The following is a 23,479-nucleotide window of genomic DNA, read 5'->3' on the forward strand; positions in this document are numbered from 1 at the left end:
ACAGGAAAAAAAAATCCCTAAATTTGCTCAGGAGCTCCCAGGACCAACCTAAGACCACCCTATGCCTCCCAGAACCACCCCTGACCAGCTCAGACTCTGCCTCAGGAGCCCAGGTCCAGAAGAGCCCCCAAGGCTTCATGGAGAAATGAGTCCTCAACCCTGTGAGAAGCCTTGTCCCCTCTGCATTCAGGTCCCACAGACCTCTGCATACCTGCTCCCCACGAAAACCTGGCAGGGTCTGACCACATTTGGTTCAGTTCAGTTGCTCAGTCGTGTCTGACTCTTTGCGACCCCATGAATCGCAGCACTCTAGGCCTCTCTGTCCATCACCAACTCCCGGAGTTTACTCAAACTTATGTCCATCAAGTCGGTGATGCCATCCAACCATCTCATCCTCTGTCGTCCCCTTCTCCTCCTGCCCCCAATCCCTCCCAGCATCAGGGTCTTTTCCAATGAGTCAACTCTTTGCATGAGGTGGCCAAAGTATTGGAGTTTCAGCTTCAGCATCAGTCCTTCCAATGAACACCCAGGACTGATCTCCTTCAGGATGGACTGGTTGGATCTCCTTGCAGGCAGAGGGACTCTCAAGAGTCTTCTCCAACACCACAGTTCAAAAGCATCAATTTTTTGGCTCTCAGCTTTCTTCACAGTCCAACTCTCACATCCATACATGACCACTGGGAAAACCATAGCCTTGACTAGATGGACCTTTGTTGGCAAAGTAATGTCTCTTCTTTTTAATATGCTATCTAGGTTGGTCATAACTTTCCTTCCAAGGAGTAAGCGTCTTTTAATTTCATGGCTGCAATCACTGTCTGTAGTGATTTTGGAGCCCCCCAAAAATAAAGTCTGACACTGATTCCACTGTTTCCCCATCTATTTCCCATGAAGATCATGGCATCTGGTCCCATCACTTCATGGGAAATAGACCATTCATTTTAGGGTCATTCAAATCCACTCTTCAGCTCTGCACACACTCTTCTTCCTGTCTTCCTGGAGCACCTACTGTTTCCACCACACTTTGGGGCATTTGGTTATATTTTTCTCCTGTATGTTGGTCTCCCCAGTAAGACTATAAACTCTTTCAGCAGGGGGCAGATCTGTTTATTTCTCAGAGTTCCTAATTAAATACTCATCAAAATACAATGCACTTGCCTTGACCCTCCCCACCTGCCTCCCCAATCAAGTCTGGGACCCTCCCCTCCTGCCTCCCCAGTCAGGTCTAGGACCCTCCCCATCTTCCTCCCCAGTCAAGTCTGAGACCTTCCCCACCTGCCTCCCCAATCAAGTCTGAGACCTTCCCTACCTGCCTCCCTAATCAGGTCTGGTGTCCACACACTCCTGCCTTGCCTGCTGAGGTTACTTTAGGTGAGCTCCCTGGAAACCAAGAGGCACTCTCCCAACTCCAATCTCTGTGATTATCGTTCATTGAGAATTGATCTAGAACCCCAAAGTGAATGAAACAGCCTGGTCACTGAGGAGTTTACAGTCAGGTGGAAGGGGCAGACACACAAGTGGTTTCAAGAGAATGGAGTCAATGCCATGACTGAGTGTGCTCAGGGTGACAGAGAGACACAGAGCAGGGCCATGTCTCCCTGCACAGCGGCTCAGAGAATATTTCCTAGAGGAGCTGGAGCCCCAGCTAAGTCCTGAAGGTTGAGTTGGAGAGGGAGGGTCCAGGCCAGAAGGTGTCATATATAAGAGGATATAAGAGGATTCAGAAAGAAGAGAGAAGGTGTCACTCAATCATTCAACAAATTTGCTCAATACCTTCCCTGTGACAGGCCTAGAAACACCACTCCTGGCTTTGAGGTGCTTACTGATGACAGAGGCAGGCATTTCAACAAGTCCAGTGGTTAGTGCAATGGTCAGATTACAGGGTAGTGGTTCAGAACCACTGTGTAAGAGGATACTCAAGTGCAGTCAAAATTACCCTTGGAAATCTCCACAATTGTCAGCTCCTGAGTCCTTGGAAGCTCCCATGACAATAATTTTTGTTTCCCTTGGCTTTCCAGCCCTATCTTGGCCTTCCTTCCCCTAGGCAATGAAGAACAAAGTCTATTTTTAAAAGGAGGAAGGACTAGGAAAATACAGGAGGGTTTCCTGATTTTTTTTTTTTCCCCAAAAAATGTATTGAAATTAAATGTGCATCTAGTGAAGTTCCATTGTCTATACTTGAGTGGGGCTGTGGGGGAGCACAGCCTAGCAGATGCCAACTGAGCCTCCTCTCTAAAGCAGCTTCTCTAATTTGACTGTGTCTGTAGACCCTCTTGGTCAAGTGCAGATTCTGACTCAGTAGGTCGGTTCGGAGGCAAAGCTCAAACACAGGAATTTCTAACTTGAAATCTCTAACAAGCTGATGCCCACACAGCACCAACGGTTCACCAGGGACCACAGTTTGAGAGCCTCTAGAGCAGAGAATGAATGAACTCTGGGGGTGGGACTGTATTCCAGGCAGAAGGTGAGTAGAGAGCTGCCCATGACTCCCAACCAGGGGATCAAAAAAGAAGACAGGGCTGGAGAGGGAGGACCCGTTGATGAGCTTGACAAGTGGTGGGAAGCAGGTGACATTACAAGAACAGATGACCTCTGGACGGGGAAGTGGGGGGTGGGGGGGGCGGTGTATTCTTCCTTCAGGGAGACACTTTGCATATTAAACCTAAAAAATACTCTTCACTCCAGAAATATGTACTCTCCCAATTCTGGGAATATGCAGTCCTGTTTCTCCATTTCTGATAAAAGACCTAGTTACAAGACAGTTTTCCCTCTTAACAGTGCAAGTCAGTAATAAACAGCAACCTACACTTGACCTCTGTGGGGGTAGGGGAGGGGAATGAGGGGAGGGTAAGGACACGCTCACACCCACTGGCCGGAGGAGGGCGCCTCTGCTCAGCTCCAGCTGTAGGTTGCTGGGAACATGGACTCAGGGTTGCCAAAAGAAGCCAGAAATCCCAATTTGCTTGTGTGGAACATCCCAACTTTAAAATCTTGAGTTCAGTTCTGTTCCAGAAAAATCTTGAGTACTAACTCAAAAATGTTTCCAACACTGTGAGTGCGAAACCGTTCAAGTCTGCAAGGCAAGTCCAGCCACTGGGTGTCTCGTGTGTGACCGCTCGTTTGTGTCTCATTTGTGAGCTAGGGGTTGGAGAGACCAGGGCTATTTTCCAGGAGTCTGAGTGCAGCAGTGTCAGCGATGGACTAGAGCAAGGGAGAGCCTGGAGGCTGATGGGCCCCCTAGGAGGCTCTTCCTCACCTTGGCCAGAGAGAATGGATGTGCAGAAACCCCAAGGCAGCAGGAGGCGCAGAAGAGCAGGCACATTGGAGGGCAGAGCTGCCTTGCTGAATCATGGACTTTGAGGATGAGGGGGAGAAGCTATCTGGACTGACCCCACAGGTTTCCAGCATGGGTGATGGAGTGACTGATGGTGACATTCACTGAGATAACAAATACAGAAGCAGAGCATGTATTAAGGGAAGTTTCTGTTTAAGCGAAATTCAGGTGTCTGTGGATGCATCAGCAAGCCACAGGGATATAGAGTTTGAAGTCAGAGCAGATGTGAAGATGAGACAGCTTTCTAGAACCCAAATCTGGTCAAGTACTATCTGCTTAAAATCCTCTAATGGCTTCCCTTGTTTAAACAGACTCCTCCTCATGGTAAACAAAGCCCGGAGCAACCAGCCCCTTCTGGCCTCTTTGTACCACACCCCAACACGAACACTGTTTTCCCTGCCTGCTGAACAACTCAGAGTCCCAGCAATAAGCCATAACTTTGTTCTTGCTAGTCCTGGGGCCTGCACAGCCCTTCCACCCCGTGCCCCCATACAGTCAGAAAATTCCTTCTCCTTTCAGACTGCTCTGAAGTCTTCGCTGACCCCGTCAAGCAGAAAAGGTCACTCCTTTCTTTGTGCCACCCCTGAACTCTGCTTGTCCTGCTCTTCCTGCCCCATCACTCCCTGCTCTGGACATCTGACTGTCTGTAAACTCTTTGGAGGCAGAGACCACGTCTGACTTCACCACTTCTTAGCGCAGGTCCATCCTATAGTGTGTGTGTGTGTGTGTGTGTGTGTGTGTGTGTGTGTATGTGTGTGTGTGCGCGCGCACACGCGTGCACACATGCGCACACAATCAGTCATGTCCAGCTCTTTGCACTCCATGGACTGCAGCACGCCAGGCTTCCTTGTCCTTCACTGTCTCCCAGAGTTTGCTCAAATTCATGTCCATTGAGTCAGTGATGTTATCTAACCATCTCATCCTCTGCTGCCCCCTTCTCCTGTTGCCCTCAATCTTTCCTAGCATCAGGGTCTTTTCTGGTGAGTCAGCTGTTCGCATCAGGGGGCCAAAATATTGGAACTTATGGGGTTGCAAAGAGTTGGACGCAACTGAGTAACAACAAAGTGGTAAAGAATCTGCCTGCCAATACAGGAGACACAAGAGACGCAGGTTCAAGTCCTGGGTCCAAAAGATCCCATAGAGTAGGGAGTGGCACCCCACTCCAGTATTCTTGCCTGGAAAATTCCTTGGAGAGTCAGACCCAACGGAGCACACATACACACCCTGTATAGTATGTGTGTGTGCTCAGTCGTGTCTGACTCTGTGGCCCCATGGACTATAGCCTGCCAGGCTCCTCTGTCTGTAGGATTCTCCACACAAGAATACTAGAATGGGTTGCCATTCCCTTCTCCAGGAGATCTTATAGTAGGTACTCACCAGATGTTCAAGGGTGAGTAAGTACCCCTTCTCCAGGAGGTAAGCTGCTAGTCTGGAGGAAGATGCTCCTCGTTTTTCCAGGGACCCTCCAGCCCCTTCTCTCCTTTAGGCCCAAGAACAGCTCAAGGCCCCCAGGGGCTGACCTTGCCTTTCCTCTTTCTTTGCAGCTGGGGCATGGCCGTCAATGTGTACTCCACATCCGTGACCAGTGAGAATCTGAGTCGCCATGATATGCTTGCGTGGGTCAATGACTCCCTGCACCTCAACTATACCAAGATAGAACAGCTCTGCTCAGGTTGGAGGCTGGGAACGGGGAAGGGGGGTGCGGAGGGGAGGGCAGGGAAGGCGGGAGGCAGAACAGCCTCAGCGGACATTGAGGATTAAGGAGATTAAGGAGACCTGCAGAGCCCTCAACCAGCCAAAGTTCTGGAGTTGAAGGAAGGAAATGGGGGGGGTCTCCATGGGATGGAAAAAGTCCAAAGTGAAGAGCAGCAGAAGTACAGTGCAGGGCTGCAGGAGAGGCAAGCAGTGAACCAGAGGTCACCAGCACCAGGTCCAGCCCAGCCACTCAGGAGGTCCCAGTCTCAGCTCTTCCTGTAGTGCAACCCTGGGCAAGTCACCACCCCTCTTTAGGTCTCAGTTTTCCGGTCCATAAATGGAGATGACATCAGCTGTATAAGTAGGGTTGCTGTTAGGACCGAATGTCATACATGCAGTGTTTGATATGGTGCATGCATGCTAACTCGATTCAGTCATGTCCTACTCTTTGCAACACTGTGGACTGTAGCCCGCCAGGCTCCTCTGTCCGTGGGATTTTCCAGGCAAGAATACTGGAGTGGGTTGCCATGCCCTCTTCCAGGGGATCTTTCCAACCCAGGGATCAAAACTGCATCTCCTGCGGCTCTTGCACTGCAGGCGGATTCCTTAACCCCTGAACCACCAGGGGAAGCCCGTGTTTGATATGGTGCTGGTACCTCATTGTATCATTATATGGTAATTGCTCCCATTCTTGGGAATTCTGGCTGTGCCTATCCTGCAAGTATTAGAGAAAGAAATGGCAACCCACTCCAGTCTTCTTGCCTGGAGAATTCCATGGACAGAGAAGCTTGGTGGGCTGCAGTCCATGGGGTCACAGAGAGTTGGACATGACTAAGTGACTTTCACTTCACTATTCTGCAAGTGAATAGTGGCCCTGGCCCCAGAGAAGGAGAAGAGGAGATGGGGAGGTTCGGGGGAGTAGCCCCAGTGGGCCCAGGAAAGTGAAAGCAAGCTGCCCATGTTTCTCTGCAGGGGCAGCCTACTGCCAGTTCATGGACATGCTCTTCCCTGGCTGTGTGCACTTGAGGAAGGTGAAGTTCCAGGCCAAGCTAGAGCACGAATACATCCACAACTTCAAGGTGCTGCAAGCAGCTTTCAAGAAGATGGGTGTCGACAAAGTAGGTGCCTGCGCTCTGAGGGGCCCCCGAGGAGCTCTGTGACCCCAGGGAAGAAGATGGCCCGCAGCAGGGGCCGCTGGGGTCCTTCCAGCTCTGATGCCACTCTCCACCCTCTGCCTCTCCAGGGGGCATGCTCCCCCAGCTCAAGGCTCAGTGGAAAACCCCACAACATTTGACACCCCAACCTGACCACATTCCCATCCCTTCCTCCTCTCTGGACCCTACACTTGAGCCTCTCAGTGTACTGCTCCTGTTAAGTTCCTCCTCTGTAGGGCCCAAGAAAAGTCTCTTGGCTCACTGCTGCCTCGATGACCCAGGACCCTGGTTCCAGCAACCCCCACCCCACGTGCAGGGAGCAGCACCAAGGGACGTCTCCCCACGCACTTCCTCCTGTGCCCGGAGGAAAGGGCTGTCTCTGGACCCCAGGCCGGGGGCTCTGGAGCCTACCCATCGGCTCTGTCGGCACGGGGCGGGGCGGGGGGAGGGGCCCCGGAGAAGGTGGGGCCACTGCAGCCCCGGGGCTGGCCTTCCTGACAGCAGCGGCCCTCCCTCAAAGGACGGCAGCTGTGCAGCAGCCGGAGGTTAAAGTTCTCTGCTTCTGTGGTCTATTTCAGATCATTCCTGTAGAGAAATTAGTGAAAGGAAAATTCCAAGATAATTTTGAGTTTATTCAGTGGTTTAAGAAATTCTTTGACGCAAACTATGATGGAAAGGATTACAACCCTCTGCTGGCGCGGCAGGGCCAGGACGTGGCACCACCTCCTAACCCAGGTGATCAGATCTTCAACAAATCCAAGAAACTCATTGGCACAGCAGGTAACGTGCCCGAGCTGGGGAGAGGGTGTGGGGGGCCGGGCCGGCGGGGCTCTACAGCCAGGAGCGCCCCCTGGGCCACCGGCCCGCCCGGCCCCCGCCAGCCTAAAGGAGACTGTTATCACGGAGTTCAGATGACGCCGCCTGCTGCCCACTTAGACCAGGGGGAGTCGCAGTGGGAGGAGAGCCCCCGGTGCCAGCCCAGGTGGCCGCTGGTGGTGGGAGGCCCGAGCCACTTCCTCCTGCCGCCCAAGCTAACTCGCTGGCCTTGAGGTGACGGGGCAGCCCATGGCACAGTTCCTGTGTCCAGGTCATCCCGGCCAAGGGCCTGGGGCCGGCACCAAGGAAGACTCCTGCCCTCTGCCCACCTGATTCCCCGGGGATGGGCATTTGCCCAGCTGGACCAAATCTTCCCGCGTTTCCAGAATCTCACAGCTCAAGTCCTCAAGAGACAATCTCTGGAAACGAGGCTTTGTCTGGGTTCTAGAAGAGAAGGGAGAAAAGCCACAGGGCCTCAGGGAGAGGATTGGCCAGGGAAGGGGAGCAGCCCCTCCGCGTCTGAACCCGTCATAGCAGAGCGGCTCCTCCGTGTGCGCTGCCGCCCCCTGGGCCTGCCCCCACTCTCCTGCTTGCTTTGCTTTAGAAGCTCTGTCCTGGGAGCTGCCTTTAGCTGGAAAATAAGCATGACGGCGTGCGGGGGAGGAGCTGGGGCACCCGAATCAGGCCCAGCAGAGGGCACCAAGCCCGTACCAAGGCCCAGGCCACCCACAGGGGCAGGGGAAGGCTTCTGTGGTCTCCTGCAGTCTGGAGACTCTGAAGTCACCCCCAGGGAGGGTGGCTGTGGGCTGGGGCTTCTGTTAGGAAAGACCCAGCAAGAGCCAGACTTGAGGACCTGTGCCCGCTGCTTTTCCTCAGGCCTCAGCTGTCAGTACAAGAGGGCCCTCACCCTTCCAGCCCCACTCCCCAAATTCGCGGTCCCAGTTCCCCTCCCCTCCCCCTCAGTCCAGCTCTCCCTCCCCACACCTTACACTTTCTTTAGCTCCTGTCATCCCTGCTCTCCCAGGCTTGCCAGAGGGCTGCCCAGCTGCTGTGGTGTCGCGTGTGGCCGTGGCTTAAGGCCTAGGTGTAGAGTGGGAGAGGAGGGGAGGGCAAGAGTGCCTGCCTTTCGCATGGGCCTGCCCCGCCATCACACCAGGCTGTCTCGTGCCACGTCTGTGGGCTGTGGGTTCACGCAGCCCCATCTGACTTTCCTCCTCTGGACAGTTCCACAGAGGACATCCCCCACAGGCCCCAAAAATATGCAGACCTCTGGCCGGCTGAGCAACGTGGCTCCCCCCTGTATCCTCCGGAAGAATCCTCCATCAGCCCGAAATGGTGGCCACGAGACCGATGCCCAGATTCTTGAGCTCAACCAGCAAGTGAGTGGGGTGCAATGGGCAGCTGAGAAAGCCAGGCCCCTGGGGCATCAGGGCGGGAAGGGAGGCTGATGCCGGGGTCTCTGCTTGAACACCACTTTCTCCCCCACCCGAGCAGCTACTGGATTTGAAGCTAACGGTGGATGGACTGGAGAAGGAACGTGACTTCTACTTCAGCAAACTTCGAGACATTGAGCTCATCTGCCAGGAACACGAAAGTGAGAACAGCCCCGTCATCTCGGGCATCATTGGCATCCTCTACGCCACCGAGGTGAGTCCTGCCAGGCACCTGATGGGCCTCCCCCATTCCCACCAGACCCTGAGACCAGAAGGGACCATGGGGAGCACGGGCCAGTGAAGGCAGCCGGCTGAAGGCACCAGCCCAAGGTCCCACAGAGCATGCGCCGCGGCAGGGGGCCGGAACCCAGGCCGGCTCCAAGCCATCTGCAGGAGTCTGCAGCTTCGGCCTGCCTGCCTGGCTCAGCATCTCTCTCCCTTCCACCCTCCAGGAAGGATTTGCACCCCCTGAGGACGATGAGATTGAGGAACATCAACAGGAAGACCAGGACGAGTACTGAGGGCGGCCCCAGCCCTGGCTGACTGCACAGCTTCCGTGCCTCCCCACCCCGCTCCCACCCCCACATTACACTCCTTTCCTGACAGCCAGTCGGCCGGTGCTTTATGTCAGTGCCGCGGCATTGGGGAGCCTGGCGAGCAGGGCTTGGGGGGACGGGGCAGGTGAGCAGGCACAGGCCCAGTGGGCGGGACCCCTGCCCACTCCCCACCCCTATTTATTTCCGTTGTCTCTATGCTGTGTCGGCCAACACTCCCCCAGGGTGCCGCAGCCACCCACCCCAGCCAGCCACCCGCTCCCCTGACAGCCAGCAGCTGTATATTTGACAAAGTCATTGGTATATTTTTACTTACTGGATTTTCCTTGCACTTTACCTGTTCTTTTCCCAGGGCTGGCAGCACGGGCTCCGGGGCAGCGCGCCTGGCTTGGCTTCCCTTCCCCCGTTGCCAGGGCCGTGACTGAACTCACCGATTCTTATTTATTTTGTCTTTTGACTTCCCAGTAGTTGAGCGAAAGGCTGATGTCAGGAGCGGGATGGGGGACTGAGGAGGGGGTACCTAAGGCCCTGGTGGTCAGGGAGAGGGAGGGGAGCATGTGAGGGATGAAAACGACCTCCTGGCACCAGGCTCGCCCACCCTTGGCCCCCTGCCCCCAGCACCACAGCCCGGCACTGCCCTGAGGCTCCCAGCCACTCCCCTGCAGCTTGGTTCATACCACACAGACTCTGCCCGGACCTCCTGTACGTCTGCCTTTTCTCTGCCCGCCTTCCCGTCCCCAGCCCTTCGGGCCACCCAGCCTGCATATGTGTTCACTTTTATTTAAATAAACTTGTGTGGTAAAAGTCCATACTATGTCTCCCTCAACTGAGTCACAGCCTGGGTCTCAGTGCTTTTCTCTGAGCGACTCCCTCCCCAGAGGTGATATCCATGGGGCACAGCACCACTGCCATCCTCCCTCAGGCCCAGAAAGCATCACTGGCTTAGCCTCAGAGCCCAGCTCTGACCTAGCCCCCATCTCCCAACGCTGGTACCAGGGCCCTAAGGGAAGGCATGGAGGCCTGAACTCCTGCTCCCTGAAGAGGAACAGAATTCAGGACCATGGCTGTGATGGTGGGCAACCCAGTCAAGCAGCTGTGGGGTGGCAGGGGGGCCTGGCTGAGAGGTGCCTTGTTTCCGTCCCCTTTGGGCCAGTATGACCGCATACTGTCCGCCACCCTTGTCAAAGTCCACACACCCAACATCAGTGATCCATATGGGGACAAGGGCTCACATGACGGAGCTGAGTGGGTTACAAAGAGCAAGGGCTCTAAGCACTGAAGCCCAGGAGGAAAGCAGTGTCCAAGGGGTTCCTTCCACAGAATAGGCTCTCATGGGAGCTGGGAGCTGGAAACTGTCACATCATGTTTGCACAGCCCTGCATTCCTGGTGTGTGCCAGCCAAGGGCCATGATAACCAGTGTCCTGAAGGTCCAACAGGGACCAAGGGCACTTAGCTGAATGTGGGTACCAGGCCCGTTTAAACAGAGCCTTGGTTGCCCTTTAGAACAGCCCCTTATTTACGGGGGAAAGGACTGAGACCTACATGTGACATGATTTGCTCAAGGTGGTAAAAACTTGGGCTAGAATTGAGACCTCCTGACTCACTGTTCTGTGCTCATCCCCAAAGACCACACAGGTGTGACTTCCAGAACTGTCCTCTAGCTTCTGACCAGCCTTGGTAGGTGTTCTTCACCGTCCTGAGTGTGCCCAAGACACTGCCGGGATGTTGTTTCTTCCACGACCATGCTCCAAGACCCTCCTGCCAGACCACCAGCATTTCTCCAGGGACTCCAGTTAGAAACCTGAAATAAGCAAACCATGTCTGTTCATTCCTCATTCACTTCACCTTCTCCATTTGACTCCCACTCCCACATACAGAGACTTCTGAATTTATTCTTATTCCCCTGTTTTTCTCCTCCAAGTTCCTAGCCTGCTTTTATTTCTTTATGACTAAAATTATGACTTTATCTTAGTGATTTTTTTTTATCTTAGTGATTTTTAATTCTTACCATTTTTAATTCTTCTGCCTAATTTTAAAGGCTATTCCAGGTAGATACAGTAAAAGAAGAAGGTAGTTTCTCTGTGATGCCCAGTGTTCATCTTCAGGCTGGGACCTCACCCTGATGGTTAAGTGGGTGTGGTGGGCAGAATAACCCTTCCCTCCAAAGATATCCACATTATAATCCCCAGAACCTGTGGATATGTTAGGTTATTAATACATGGCAAAGGGGAATTAACGTGCAGATGGAATTAAATCACTAATCTGCTGACTTTAAAATAAGGAGGGTATCCTGGATTATCCAGATGGGTCCAGTGTAATTGCCAAGAGTCCATAAAATTGGGATGGGTGGGGCAAGAGATCAGAGTGATGCAATATGAGGAGGACTTGACCCATCACTGCTGGCTTTGAAGATGGAAGGGAGATATGAGCAAAGGAATTTGGTCAGCCTCCAGAGGCTGGGAGAGGTAAGGAAACAGGTTCTCTCCTAGAGTCTCCACAAGGGACCACTGCCCTATAGACACCATATTTTACCCCAGTGAGACCCTGACAGACTTTCACCTTCCAGAGGTGAAAGAAGTTTGTGTTGTGTTAAGCCATTGTTTGTGGCAATTTCTTATAGCAGCAACAGGAAACCAATACAGTAGGTCAACCTGCTTCAATGAGCTCACTGTTCTTGTCCCCACACCAGACACCCACCCATCCTCTTTGACCCAGTCTCTTTTAACTTTTTAAAATTTTGTATTGGGGTATAGCCAATTAACAATGTTGTGATAGTTTCAGGTGAACACTGAAGAAACTCAGCCATCCATATACATGTATCCATTCTCCCCCAAACTCTCCTCCCATTCAGGCTGCCACATAACATTGAGCAGAGTTTCATGTGCTATACAGCAGGTTCTTGTTGGTTATCCATTAAAAATATAGCAGTGTGTACATGTCCATCCCAAACTTGACCCAGTCTTTTGATTCTTCCCTCTTACCCCATGGGTACCTGCCCAAGCCCACCCTTCATGGCTAGTGTCTAAGGTTGCTCTTTGAAGACCTAGAGCTCAAGGATGTAAAGCCACTGCCTCCTCCCCAAACCCTGGAACATTTAAGACAGTGAATTACAATTTTCTGCTTCGTCTGTCTCCCACACAGGTTTCTCGAGTTCCTCTCAAGCAAGTGAGGTGTGTCCTCTAGCTCCCACCTACCACTGTGCTAAGTGCTTATTAGGTAGAGAAAGGGCTTAGGAAATGCTACTGGATAAGTAAGTGAATGACTTCTATCCCCTAGGTGCCAAGGTACAATAGATGACCTGCTGGACTATTCTAAGGATTTACAGCCCTTCCCCACCCTTCTCTATATTTCTACCATGGAACACCCCCTTCTTTGCCTCTATGGAAAGCCCTTTCTGTTTCTCTTCCAAAATCAGTGTCGCTTCTGTGACCATACATGTAACACAGAAGAGGTAGAACAAAGAGAAGACAGTGTCTGAGGAGAGCTAAACCAATTATGTGGAAAAAATGTATTAATGATCATCTCAAATATAGCCCTGGGCAAAAGCACTTCATTTCAGACCCTTTGACCTGAGGCAAAGTCAGCGATGGTCAGGCCTGCAGGGGCTGGAGGGCAGGCAGAAGGAAGCAGCAAGAGGTGGTTATCTCCTACTTTCTGCCTCCAGCCCACCCCATCCTTTACCTGTCCCCACTTACCTTTCCAAAAGTAGGTATGCCATTTTCCTACTGGGTTCCCACGATCTGCAGGATGAAGTCAAAATTTAACAGGCAAAGACCTTGGCATATGGGCTCAGGTCCCTTTCCAACCACATAACCTCCAAAATCCATGAAGCACTGTCACATTGAACTACTTCCAGTCTCCCAGACTTGCCCCGCTGTGTCCCACCTTTGTAGGCCTTTGCTTACATAAGTTCACACATCTGGCCTGTTCTCTCCACTTGCCCTAATCCCCAACCAATGACTATTTGCCCATTCCTCAGGACACATTTCCAATGTCATCTCCTTTAGGAGACCTTCTCTAATCTCCTTCCTAAAGGAATTCATCACTCCCTAAACTATTCATCCTGTGGGAAGTTAAACTCTAGTTCTTACTATAAAGGCTTGCCTGGCCTGTTCCTCAGTATGGCAGGTATGAATCTCATAGTCAAATGTGGGAGTGTGCATGAAATAGCTTCCCATGTGGTACTAGTGGTAAAAAGAACCATCCTGTCAATGCAGGAGACTTAAGAGATGCAGGTTTGATCCCTGGGTTGGGAAGATCCCCTGGAGGAGGGCAATTCACTCCAATATTCTTGCCTGGAGAATCCCATGGACAGAGGAACCTGGCAGGTTACAGTCCATAGGGTCGCATGAAGTCGAATAGGACTGAAAAAAAACTTGGCATGGTAGGGCATATGAAATAGCACATTTCCTTAATCATGATAAATCACTTCTAGTTCACCTTCACTCATACTCCCCTGCTGGGACGCTTCCAGTTTTGAGGTCTCACATGATACAACAAGCATGGCCCGAGGGACCTCCAGAGAGAGGGGATGTCTGAGCAGGTCACCTGCTTAAGTGGTTCCTCAGGTCTTCCATTCTTGATCGCGTCCCTGCCACACCTGGGACTTGGGCCTGACTTACGCGGAGGGAGTCAGAGCCTTTTCTTTCCCACTTGCCTGCAAGGGGAAACCCAGCGCTGGCTGTCCCAGGGCCACAGACTTTTCTCTGCCTCCTTTGGAAGGACTCTCAGCTCTCCACTTCCTGCCCCATCCCACCCCAAACAATGCCTCAAGGCGGGAATCCTCAAGCTCCACCACCCTTCCTTGTTCCTTCAAAATAGCTTTTTTTAAAAATAGCTCGTTAAACTCAAAGTTTAATCATTAGCAACAGAAAAACTAGCACTTTCCTGGAAGGAAGGGAGCATTTTATCTACAAACTCTCCCAGGAGCTGAGAATTATTATTTTCATTCCGTCCTTCTTGCACAGCTAGAACGGAAAGAAAGCCAGAAACAGTTAAATTTTTACCAAGTCACCCAATACTTCCACGTTCAGTTCAGTTCAGTCGCTCAGCCGTGTCCGACTCTTTGCGACCCCATGAACCGCAGCACGCCAGGCCTCCCTGTCCATCACCAACTCCCGGAGTTCACCCAAACTCATGTCCATTGAGTCGGTGATGCCATCCAACCATCTCATCCTCTGTCATCCCCTTCTCCTCCTGCCCTCAATCTTTCCCAGCATCAGGGTCTTTTCCAATGAGTCAGCTTTTCGCATCAGGTGGCCAAACTATTGAAGTTCCAGCTTCAGCATCAGTCCTTCCAATGAACACCCAGGACTGATCTCCTTTAGGATGGACTGGTTGGCTCAATAAAAGTTGTCCGAAAGCAGTAGCCTCTCATCTCAACATCTTTTGCTTGGCTGTTTTTTTTTTTTTTTTTTTTTGGCTGAGAAAGGCTCCTGACGCCGCGCCGACCCCTAGTGTGGAAGAACCCGGCAAACACCAACGACTACAAGTCCCAAGCTGCCTTGCGGGTGGCGTCACGCGCCGCGAGGCCCTGCGAGGAGACGTGGCAGAGCGCGGCGCGTCCGCACCGGACCGGAAAGCTTGGGGAGGCGGCCGTGGCGGGAGGGTCGGAGCCATGGCGGCCAAGACGGCGGGTGGGGGGCAGTGGGAGGTGGTGAAGAAGGGGCGGCGGCCTGGGGCCGGCAGCAGTGGTAAAGGCGGCGGAGGGGACCGCCGGGCGCTCGGGGAGGCGAATGGAGTGTGGAAGTACGACCTGACCCGTGAGTACCCACCCGGCCCGCCGGCCCCTGTAGCCCTCGCCCGGCCCCGGGTCTGCCCCCCACCTCCCCACCCGGGGTGGTAGCGAGCAGCTACCGGGGCCCAGAGGGTCCAAACACCCCTGGGCTCCTGGAGTCGCGAGCTCTCCTGCCGATCGGTACCTTGCCCCTTCAGCCGGCGCTCCCCCGGCGTTTCTCTTGACCCTCACAAGAGGTAGACAGCGCGAGGGAGGTCGCCGTCCTCGCCACTCATTTGAGTAAACTGAGGCCCAGCGAAGTTAGACGCCTTCCCCAAGATCACTTGTTAGAGGGGACCGGGATTCCGGTCTTCGGACGCTCAGCAGACAGCACACACTCCCTGCCAGCTGTTCCCGGGCCCTATAGCCTGGCCTCGCCGGGCAGGTGTCCGAGAGCTGCGGAGGGGCAGTCAGGTTCATCATACACTGGGCCCCCGCCTTAAGTAACCAGCATGTAGGGTGTGGGCGTGGGGACCGGGACGCTCATGAGGCCCGGCAGTGGGAGAAAATGATCCACCACACACATCTCCACACCCATCAAGTGTTATTCCAAGCGGTGCTTGTTTCCTCAAAGCCTCCTGGAGAAGCAGAGAAAGCTTGCCACTTGTTGATTATAGAGTTGTCACATCAGAGCCAAGAGGAACTGGGGTAGAACCAAGATGGGAAAACCGTGATCTCCCAGACTGGTAGCCACTCAACAAAGAAGCCAGCCCTCTTTGTTGGACACCACCCACCCACCCACCCAATTTTCCCATACTCTGATTTCGTAATGAAGAAATGCCTCGTCTCTGAAAAAGCCCATGAACTCAAGAGTTGTGGTAACTGAAAGAAGCCACCAGGAGGGCTCCTTAAGTAGGATGCAAGAAAGGGCTTTGAGGCAGGCTCCTCCCTGGAGATTAATTAAGTGCCAGTGTGTGGGGAGGGACCACTATTTCTGTGAGGCCCTCCTGATTCAGGGCTGCCCCCCTTTCTCTGCCTGTCATTACCCCAGCTCCAATCCAGACGACAAGCACCCTGTATGAGCAGGGCTTTGAGAAAATCATGAAGCGGCAGAATAAGGAGCAGGTTCCACCTCCTGCTGTGGAGCCTAAGAAACCGGGGAACAAGAAGCAGGCTAAGAAGGTGGCGACCCTCACCAACCAGAACCAGAAGCAGGGCCGCTTTCGCAGCCTGGAGGAGGCACTGAAAGCTGTGAGTGTGCCGAGACTTTAGGCAGGGGAAGAATGAGGACCCAAGGAGTAGAGAGGATGAAAGAAGTGGGACAGGGACGGGCTGCTGAGGGACCTGTGGGATGAAGGACACTGCTGACTGAGAGGAGGCCTTCAGGAAAGGATGGAAACACAAAGGGATGCAGTGTCTGCACTTAGGATAGAGAGGGAATGAGTTTATAGAGAACCATAGATTAGTGAGAGGAAAACCTTGAAAATCCAGAGATACACAGAGGGTTTAGAAAAATTGCTTGTGGTTCCTCCCACCAAGGAAGGAGTGATCTTTCACTTTCCATCTTGTCTTCTGTTTTACCCCTTGAACAAGTGAGGGGCCCAAGAGTATTAGTTCTTGAGATCAGCAGTTACAACTGTCTTGTTTTCTAGTTCCTGAAGATCTGGATGCAGCAAAAGTATAGCATTCCACATACTTGCATCGAAAAGCAGAAACCCTTTGTTTTTCCTGCCACCACCTAGTTCAACCATTTCCCCAATTCTGCCCCATTTCTCTACACCCACAACTCACCATGAGGGACCTATGTTCCTGGCAGCTGGACCTGGCAGCTCTGCAGAAGGAACTGGACAAGAGCCAGAGCGTGTTCTCTGGGAACCCATCCGTGTGGTTGAAGGACCTGGCCAGCTATCTCAACTACAAGCTCCAAGTACCTCCAAGTGAACCCACACTTAGCCAGCATCCTCACGGTTAGTTCTCCAGACGAGTTGAAGAAAATTCTGAAAGGGCTGTATGTAAGCACATTACTTAGTAACTGAGCCCCATGCCCCCCACTGCCCTGACTTACCTGGGTGATTTGAGCTGTCCTCAGATTAGCATGGCTTCAAAGTTTCTGGGCCTCATTTAAATAGGGGGGATGCCAGTCACAGTGCAGTGACCTCTGCCTCCACTTACAGTTCTCAGGGAGCAAAGCAGAGGCCTCAGAGCTAGCAGAGGCTTCTGGTGCTAGCTCTCATGTGAGGCCTATCGACCCCAGATTATCCCTACAGCCTGGTGAGCCGGGAGCTGCGTGGCATCATCCGAGGGCTACTGGCGAAGGCTGCAGGATCCCTGGAGCTCTTTTTCGACCACTGTCTATTCACCATGCTACAAGAACTGGATAAGACTCCAGGTGAGAGGGTCCCGTGAGAAATAGGCCAGTCCCATCTTGGGAACCTATCCCCCTTTCCTGCTTCTAGAGTAGCTGAAGAGGTTCTGTTTTAGCAGAGAAACATGCTAATTCCAGCACTCTTGGGAAAGAAGGAGGATGCTAGGACTCCCTGGGCCTGGGTTCTGGGCTCTCAGCTGTTGAAAGGGAGATTACAGGTTTGGGGTGCTGATTAGTACATGTGGATCTGAGAATGTGTATCTCCAGGGGAGTCACTGCATGGTTACCGCATCTGTATCCAGGCCATTCTGCAAGACAAGCCCAAGATTGTCACCACGAACCTAGGCAAGGTGAGCTCAGGGTTGTGATGGGGCCATCGGGAGGCCAGGACTGGGGAGACTGGGCAGAATCGACTCTGTTGAACCCAATTAAGGGATTCGGGAGGTCCTGTAAGACAAGTAGTAATAGCTAACGCCGTTAGCACTATGTATATATATGAGGTAGGTGCTGCTATTCCCATTTCGTAAATGAGAAGATTGAGCCACAGAGGGGCTCAGTTACTTTGTAGAGTTGGTCAACTAGTACGTGATAAGTGTGAGTGAAGACCAGAGCCTGTGCTCTGAGTCACTTCACCACATTACCACACTGCTCCCTTGTCCTCTCCCAGTTGAATTCTGTCTTATTCCTTGGCTTTGGGGGTGCTCCTGGTGCTTTGCCCTTTCCCAACCTGCCTCCCTCACTGGTCTCCCCAGTTCCTGGAACTGCTGAGGTCCCACCAGAGCCGACCAGCCAAGTGTCTGACCATCATGTGGGCCCTGGGTCAAGCGGGTTTTACCAACCTCACTGAGGGACTGAGAGGTAAAAGAAAGAAAGAGGTTTTGGAGCTGGAAGTTCCTCTTTAATGTCCCCAGTGGGTCCAGGCTTGAGGCTTCCTCCCTGACCTTTGTCTCCACAGTGTGGCTGGGGATTATGCTACCTGTGCTGGGCATCAAGTCTCTGTCTCCCTTCGCCATTGCATACCTGGACCGGCTGCTTCTGTGAGTAATGGGGGGTGAAGGGAAGCAGCAGGCCCAGGGTGTTTTTAGGTAGCTATTTCAACAAAATGGAATGCTGTGATCCTGGTTTCCATAGATGTAAAGGAGCATCAGGACCAGTTCCTCCCAAGTCAGAAAGTGTGGTGAAGAAGGAAAGGAAGGGAGCCAGGAAGTGGGGTAGGGGGTGGGGGTGGTTGGGGGGATGGAGTGGAGTTTATGCCCTTTTTCTTAGATGTTCTTAGCTGGGACTGTAGCCAGGGCAGGTGTTCCCCAACAAGCCTGTTTCTTTCCTCCCCAACAGGATGCACCCCAACCTCACCAAGGGCTTTGGCATGATTGGCCCCAAGGACCTCTTCCCGCTTCTGGACTTTGCCTATATGCCCAACAACTCCTTGACTCCCAGGTAGGGCTGTCCCGGGGCACAACCTGCTGTGAAGGACCCCAGCAGAGGGTTAGGACACTATATTTATCCCTTCATCTCCCACCACCCTCTATTGAAGATTATCAACCCTCATGTTCACGGGATCATCAAACCCCTGGAAGAATTACATGGGCCCTCAATGGTGATTGGCCTGTGGGCATTTTCTGGGCAGGGGACCCATGACTCTGAGCAGATTTTCCAAGAAGTCTCTGAGTCTAGAAAGATGCAGAATCATTACAAGGCCCTTCATGACCACCACCTTGGGCAGGGTGTGGACTTTGCGGCAGGTACAAGGGACACAGCACACAAAGCCAGTTAGAGTCTATGCTCAGCTCTCCTCTCAATCCCCTCCACAGCCTGCAGGAGCAGCTGTGTCAGCTGTACCCACGACTGAAGGTGCTGGCATTTGGGGCAAAGCCAGAATCCACGCTACATACCTACTTCCCCTCCTTCCTGTCCAGAGCCACCCCTAGCTGCCCTCCGGAGATGAAGAAAGAGGTGAGGAACTGGTGCGAGGTGCCTTTCTTCTTCCTGGGGTCTGTTGGGAGGTCCCTATCTGCTGACAGGCTCTGCCACTGGGAGCCTGTTTTCTCCCCTCTCTGCCCCCCTCCCCAGCTTGGTCCCAACAGCCAACTGCTGGCTCCCTTATGCTTCACCCTCAGAAGAATGGCACTGAAAAGGCAGCCTATTCAGATCTGACCAGTCTCTCATGGTCCCTTGCAGACAAGTGAATGTTGATCTCAGGAGTCCCTTCCTCCCTTTACAGCCTCTTGGAGATTTTGAGGGTATGGGCACAATTTCTCTACTCTTCAGGGTGGAGTGCTGCCTGGGAGGCCCCACTTGGCACTAACTAGGAGGGGGAGTTAACTCTTAGCACTCCCCACCATAGCCCGGGGCCCAGCAGTCTCTCCCTTCTATCTCCTGTGCAGCTCCTGAGAAGCCTGACTGAGTGCCTGATGGTGGACCCGCTCAGCACCAGCGTCTGGCGGCAGCTTTATCCTAAGCACCTGTCACAGTCCAGGCAGGTTGGGGGGTGGGGGTCACCTGCCTCCAATCCACACAGAGAAACCTTAATTCACTCTTCATGATGTGTCCTGTCCGAAAGCAGAAGGGGGATGTTTGTCACTGTTGTTCAGGCTCATACCTGTGGGAACTTTGCAGAGAGGCTTCCAGGAAGCTGCTCCTCTGTGAGGATGGGGGACAGGGCATGGAGGGTCTTTCAGCCTGAAGGAGCTGGGGCCCATGGACGATGGGAGGGGCCAGGTGGGCCTCCTGATGGGAAAGGATTGTGCTTTCCTCACAGCCTGCTGCTGGAGCACCTGCTCAGGTCCTGGGAGCGGATTCCCAAGAAGGTGAGGAGCTGGGGAGACATGGCAGGCTGAGCCTCGTCTGGGATCTGGGTTCATACCCTCCACCACTGGCCCCACTTTGTGGGAAGGCGCTCCATTAGCACTTTTGGCGTGGAATACAAAGCAGAATGGAAGCTCAGGGTTCCCTCCTGGGCTAAATCTTAACATTCTCAGCCTAGACTTTTCTTACTCTACAGACACAGAAGTCATTGCAAGAAACCATTCAGTCCTTCAAGCTTACCAACCAGGATCTGCTGAGGAAGGGCAGCGGCAGCAATCAGGATGTCGTCACCTGTGACTCGGCCTGCAAGGTGCCAGTGCCCAGCCCACTGCCCTCGCCTCCCACCACCATCCACACACTGTTCTCCTTGCAGTCTCTGCACACCCTGAGTTGGACCTGTATGACATTCCTGTCCCACCTGCCACTGGAGCCCCCACCACCTCTGGAGTAGTGTGAGGGCTGGATCCTCTCTGTGGAAGGCCTAGCTTGAGGCCTGCCTTAGGAGGCCAGAGCCAGCCCCTCTCCCTTCTGACCACTGCTCCCTGCCCCTTCTCCTTCTAGAGTCTGTTGCAGCAGGCTCGGGGCTTCCGGCTGCCCTGGGCACGGCTACTCCTGTTGGTGCTGGTCTTTGCCATAGGTTTCCTGTGCCATGACTTCCGGTCACACAGCTCTTTCCAGGGTAAGCAGGAATTGGCTGGCAAAGGAGATAGCCAGGGGCTTTTTCTGGGGACACGGAGCTGGATATACCACTCCCCACCCCCACACACATTCCAGAACAGACATTTTTCTGACAGATGTGTCTGTGCTTTGCATTGTAGAAATGCTTGCATATTCATGGTCTCATTTGAGTAGTGTTATCTTGTCTTTAATTTCTGAGGAAATTGAGACTCAGAAAGATTTACCAATTAGCATAAGATCACAGCTAGGAAATAGAAAGGCTGACCCTCAAACCCAAGGTTTCCTGATGCCCAAGTCCACGGCTCCACCTGGCTGCACCCTTCTTGCTCCCCTGGCCTGCATCCCTCCCTCCACACGTGCTCCAGAGCAGACTGGAGCCAGCTCTATGACCCTGTGAGCATGTCCAGTTCTGTGCCATGCCTCACTAGGCCTGCTCTGGGGCCTGTAGTGCCTCCCTCCCCGGTCCCTGCCCCGCTCACCTCCCCACTCACCTGAGGCCCCCTCTCCGCAGCCTCCCTTTCTGGCCGGCTGCTTCAGTCATCTGGTGTCTTGCCTGCTGGCCAACAGGCATGCACCAAGATCTACTCCTACAGCCTGCAGGGCTACAGGTGAGAACTCCAGGGGTGGGGGTGGGGGGACCTAGTGGGGAGAGGGAGGCATGGGAGTGAGAGGGCTTGCCTGTTCAGGGTGGTGACGGCATTGACAATCAATGGGAAGCCGGCCAAGGCTTCCCTTGCCCCAGCTGTTCTTAGGCCAGCCTGCTTGGGAGACTCAAGACACCTTCTTCCTCCCTTGTGTCTCCCCTACAGCTGGCTGGAGGAGACATTGCCAGCCTGGGGCTCCCACCTGCTGACCGTGGTGAGGCCTGGCTTGCAGCTGGCCTGGGCCCACACCAATGCCACCATCGGCTTCCTTTCTGCCCACTGTGCCTCACACCTTGCCTGGTTTGGTGACAGCCTTGTCAGCCTCTTCCAGAGGGTAAGCCAGAGACAGGGAGGTCAGAGAAGGCTGCTCTCGCCGGATGGCTGTGTTCTTGGGAAGGTGCAGCCCCACGTGGACTGCCTTCCCTGTCGTTCTAACACATTCATTCTTCATGGTCCAGCTACAGACCCAGCTCCCTGACGCCCTGAACCAGCTGCTCCATTCTCTGAGGGAGCTGCTCCTGTTTCTTTACCACAGCATCCTGCTGCCCACGTGGCACATGCTGCTTGAGGCCCTGGCCCAGATCCAGGAGCACTGCCACGAGGCATGCAGGTGAGGCCCTACCCCAGGGCTCCAGCAGGAGGCCCTGGCCCCAGGCCCTTTCTCCAGGGACATAGCTCCCCTTTTGGTTTTCTCGCTCTGCCCTGCCCCCTGTGCATCCCTTGGGCACTTTGAGATCCATGTTGTGAGTCTGAGCTACAGCTCTTTGACTTGACACAGCTGCACATCACAACTTCCCAACCCCCAAAATGTCTGCTTTCCTCCCAGAGGCGAGGTGACTTGGGACTGCATGAAGACACAGCTGAGTGAGGCTGCCCACTGGACCTGGCTCAGCCTACAGGACACCACAGTGGCTTTCTTGGACTGGGCACTTGCCATGATATCCCAGCAGTAGGCCCTGCCTCCCTGGCCCCTGGGCTCTGGAGCAGACCGTTGGAGACTGCTGGGGCAGAGAGCGGCAGTTCTGCAGGGGCGTCTTTGTTACTTGGTGCCTGAGTTCTGTCTCCTCAGCAAGTCATGGGCTGCCTCTGCCTCAGTTCTTCCGTTTTGGTGGCAACGAGCCCAGAGGTATCTCAGCCTCCGACCCACGACTCCACTGACCACTGCTCTGCCCGACTGCACATGGCTCCCAGCCTCTGTCCTTGGGCCTGGTAGCCTCTCTTGTCTCTGCTCTCCACTTCCTTCTCTCTCATTCTTGAAGCCTCAAACAGCTTATCTTGAAAAGGTGGACTCCAGCAAATGGCTTCTGCATTCTTCTGATAAATGATTCCTGTTCCCAGACCTTAACCACGGCAGAAAAAAGGGACTTCTAGAAGAATCTAGAAGAATGCCATAGTGGGCGGCAGCAACTTTGTCTCTCCCCACAGTCTGGGTGTGGCTGTCCGTGGACATGGAGGCCTGGGTGGAGAGGCCTCTCACCTCAAAATGTTCAACCTAGGTCCTTCAAGGCTCCTACTGCCCCTGCCATCATGGTCCTGCACCCTTGCTCTCTGTCCCCCTTCAGTGCTGGGGGGTCTCAACCTCCGTATTCAGCCCTTCTCCACTGCCCACCCCTGCCATCTATCTGGAGAGCAGAGCCCAGGTCATCATGTGCCTCCAGCCCAGGAAACCATCCAGCAACCTGTTGAGACAGGACACAGTATGTGGTTTGTGGGTATGCCCACTTGGTGGAAATAAAGGACACAGATTTGATTTCTAGTTTTCCTCTGTGCCTCTTCATAAAGAAATTTCTACAGTTGTGGACAAGACGACAAAATGTGAGCTCCTGCACATTCTTTGGCCCTCTGCCCTCCCAAAGGTTGTAGCCTCTGGCCATAGTTGAGCTTCTGGCAAGAAAAGCCTGCTTCCATCATTCTAAAGTTTGGCCTGTCAAGCGTTCTAGACACCCTACTTGCTTGCTATGGTCTTACTTGTCCTTGTGATTCATGTCCCAAGATTGCCTTGGTAGCTTGTGGATTATATGCCTGGAAAAGACGAGGAGAGTGTCCTAGAGGAATTCTTGGCCAGCAATCAGAGGATGTCTCCTTCCTTGACAGGACCTTCATTTACTAATTGGTTCATTTTATAGGCAATGAGTGAAAGATTCAGAACTCTAAGAGACACTTGAGTCAAGGGTTTATCACCCATGTCGCTTTTAATTTTTGACTTGAGACTATAATAAGCTAACTGTACAGGATTTTCTCTCTCACCTCAAGTTTCTTTCCTTGAGTGTTTAAAGAATATAAACAG

The 23,479-nt window shown here is 53.3% G+C and overlaps 2 protein-coding genes across 3 annotated transcripts in view; both read left to right on the top strand.

The window, feature by feature from the left end:
• Positions 1-9,792, top strand: part of MAPRE3 (microtubule associated protein RP/EB family member 3) — a 57,107-nt gene extending 47,315 nt beyond the window's left edge. The window contains exons 2-7 of one of the 2 annotated variants that reach the window (XM_061154989.1): positions 4,876-5,003; positions 5,999-6,144; positions 6,759-6,960; positions 8,221-8,375; positions 8,491-8,643; positions 8,882-9,792. In XM_061154989.1, the coding sequence (XP_061010972.1) occupies positions 4,883-5,003; positions 5,999-6,144; positions 6,759-6,960; positions 8,221-8,375; positions 8,491-8,643; positions 8,882-8,950 (846 nt within the window). In that variant the 5' untranslated portion in view covers positions 4,876-4,882 and the 3' untranslated portion in view covers positions 8,951-9,792. The remainder of the gene's footprint in view (positions 1-4,875; positions 5,004-5,998; positions 6,145-6,758; positions 6,961-8,220; positions 8,376-8,490; positions 8,644-8,881) is intronic. The other variant, XM_061154990.1, reaches the window with a different exon arrangement.
• Positions 9,793-14,561: 4,769 nt separating this feature from the next.
• On the top strand, positions 14,562-22,942 carry TMEM214 (transmembrane protein 214). Its single transcript, XM_061154991.1, has 17 exons — positions 14,562-14,746; positions 15,752-15,951; positions 16,517-16,667; positions 16,955-17,089; positions 17,333-17,415; positions 17,818-17,923; positions 18,021-18,102; positions 18,401-18,502; positions 18,877-19,018; positions 19,450-19,541; positions 19,824-19,872; positions 20,067-20,180; positions 20,432-20,549; positions 21,060-21,156; positions 21,358-21,526; positions 21,651-21,802; positions 22,019-22,942. Exons 1-17 carry the CDS (start codon positions 14,602-14,604, stop codon positions 22,143-22,145), a joined length of 2,064 nt encoding a protein of 687 aa, XP_061010974.1. The 5' UTR covers positions 14,562-14,601; the 3' UTR covers positions 22,146-22,942.
• The last annotated feature ends 537 nt before the right edge of the window (positions 22,943-23,479 follow it).

Source organism: Dama dama, chromosome 11 (assembly GCF_033118175.1).
Source record: "Dama dama isolate Ldn47 chromosome 11, ASM3311817v1, whole genome shotgun sequence".
In the NCBI taxonomy this organism is placed as follows: domain Eukaryota; kingdom Metazoa; phylum Chordata; class Mammalia; order Artiodactyla; family Cervidae; genus Dama; species Dama dama.

Excerpts from the sequence above, each read along its gene's own strand:
- TMEM214 (XM_061154991.1), top strand. The coding sequence starts at position 14,602 with ATGGCGGCCAAGACGGCGGGTGGGGGGCAGTGGGAGGTGGTGAAGAAG. Across the intron at positions 18,103-18,400 it reads TACCTGGACCGGCTGCTTCT|GATGCACCCCAACCTCACCA; the intron begins GTGAGTAATGGG and ends CCTCCCCAACAG. Across the intron at positions 21,527-21,650 it reads TTGTCAGCCTCTTCCAGAGG|CTACAGACCCAGCTCCCTGA; the intron begins GTAAGCCAGAGA and ends TTCATGGTCCAG.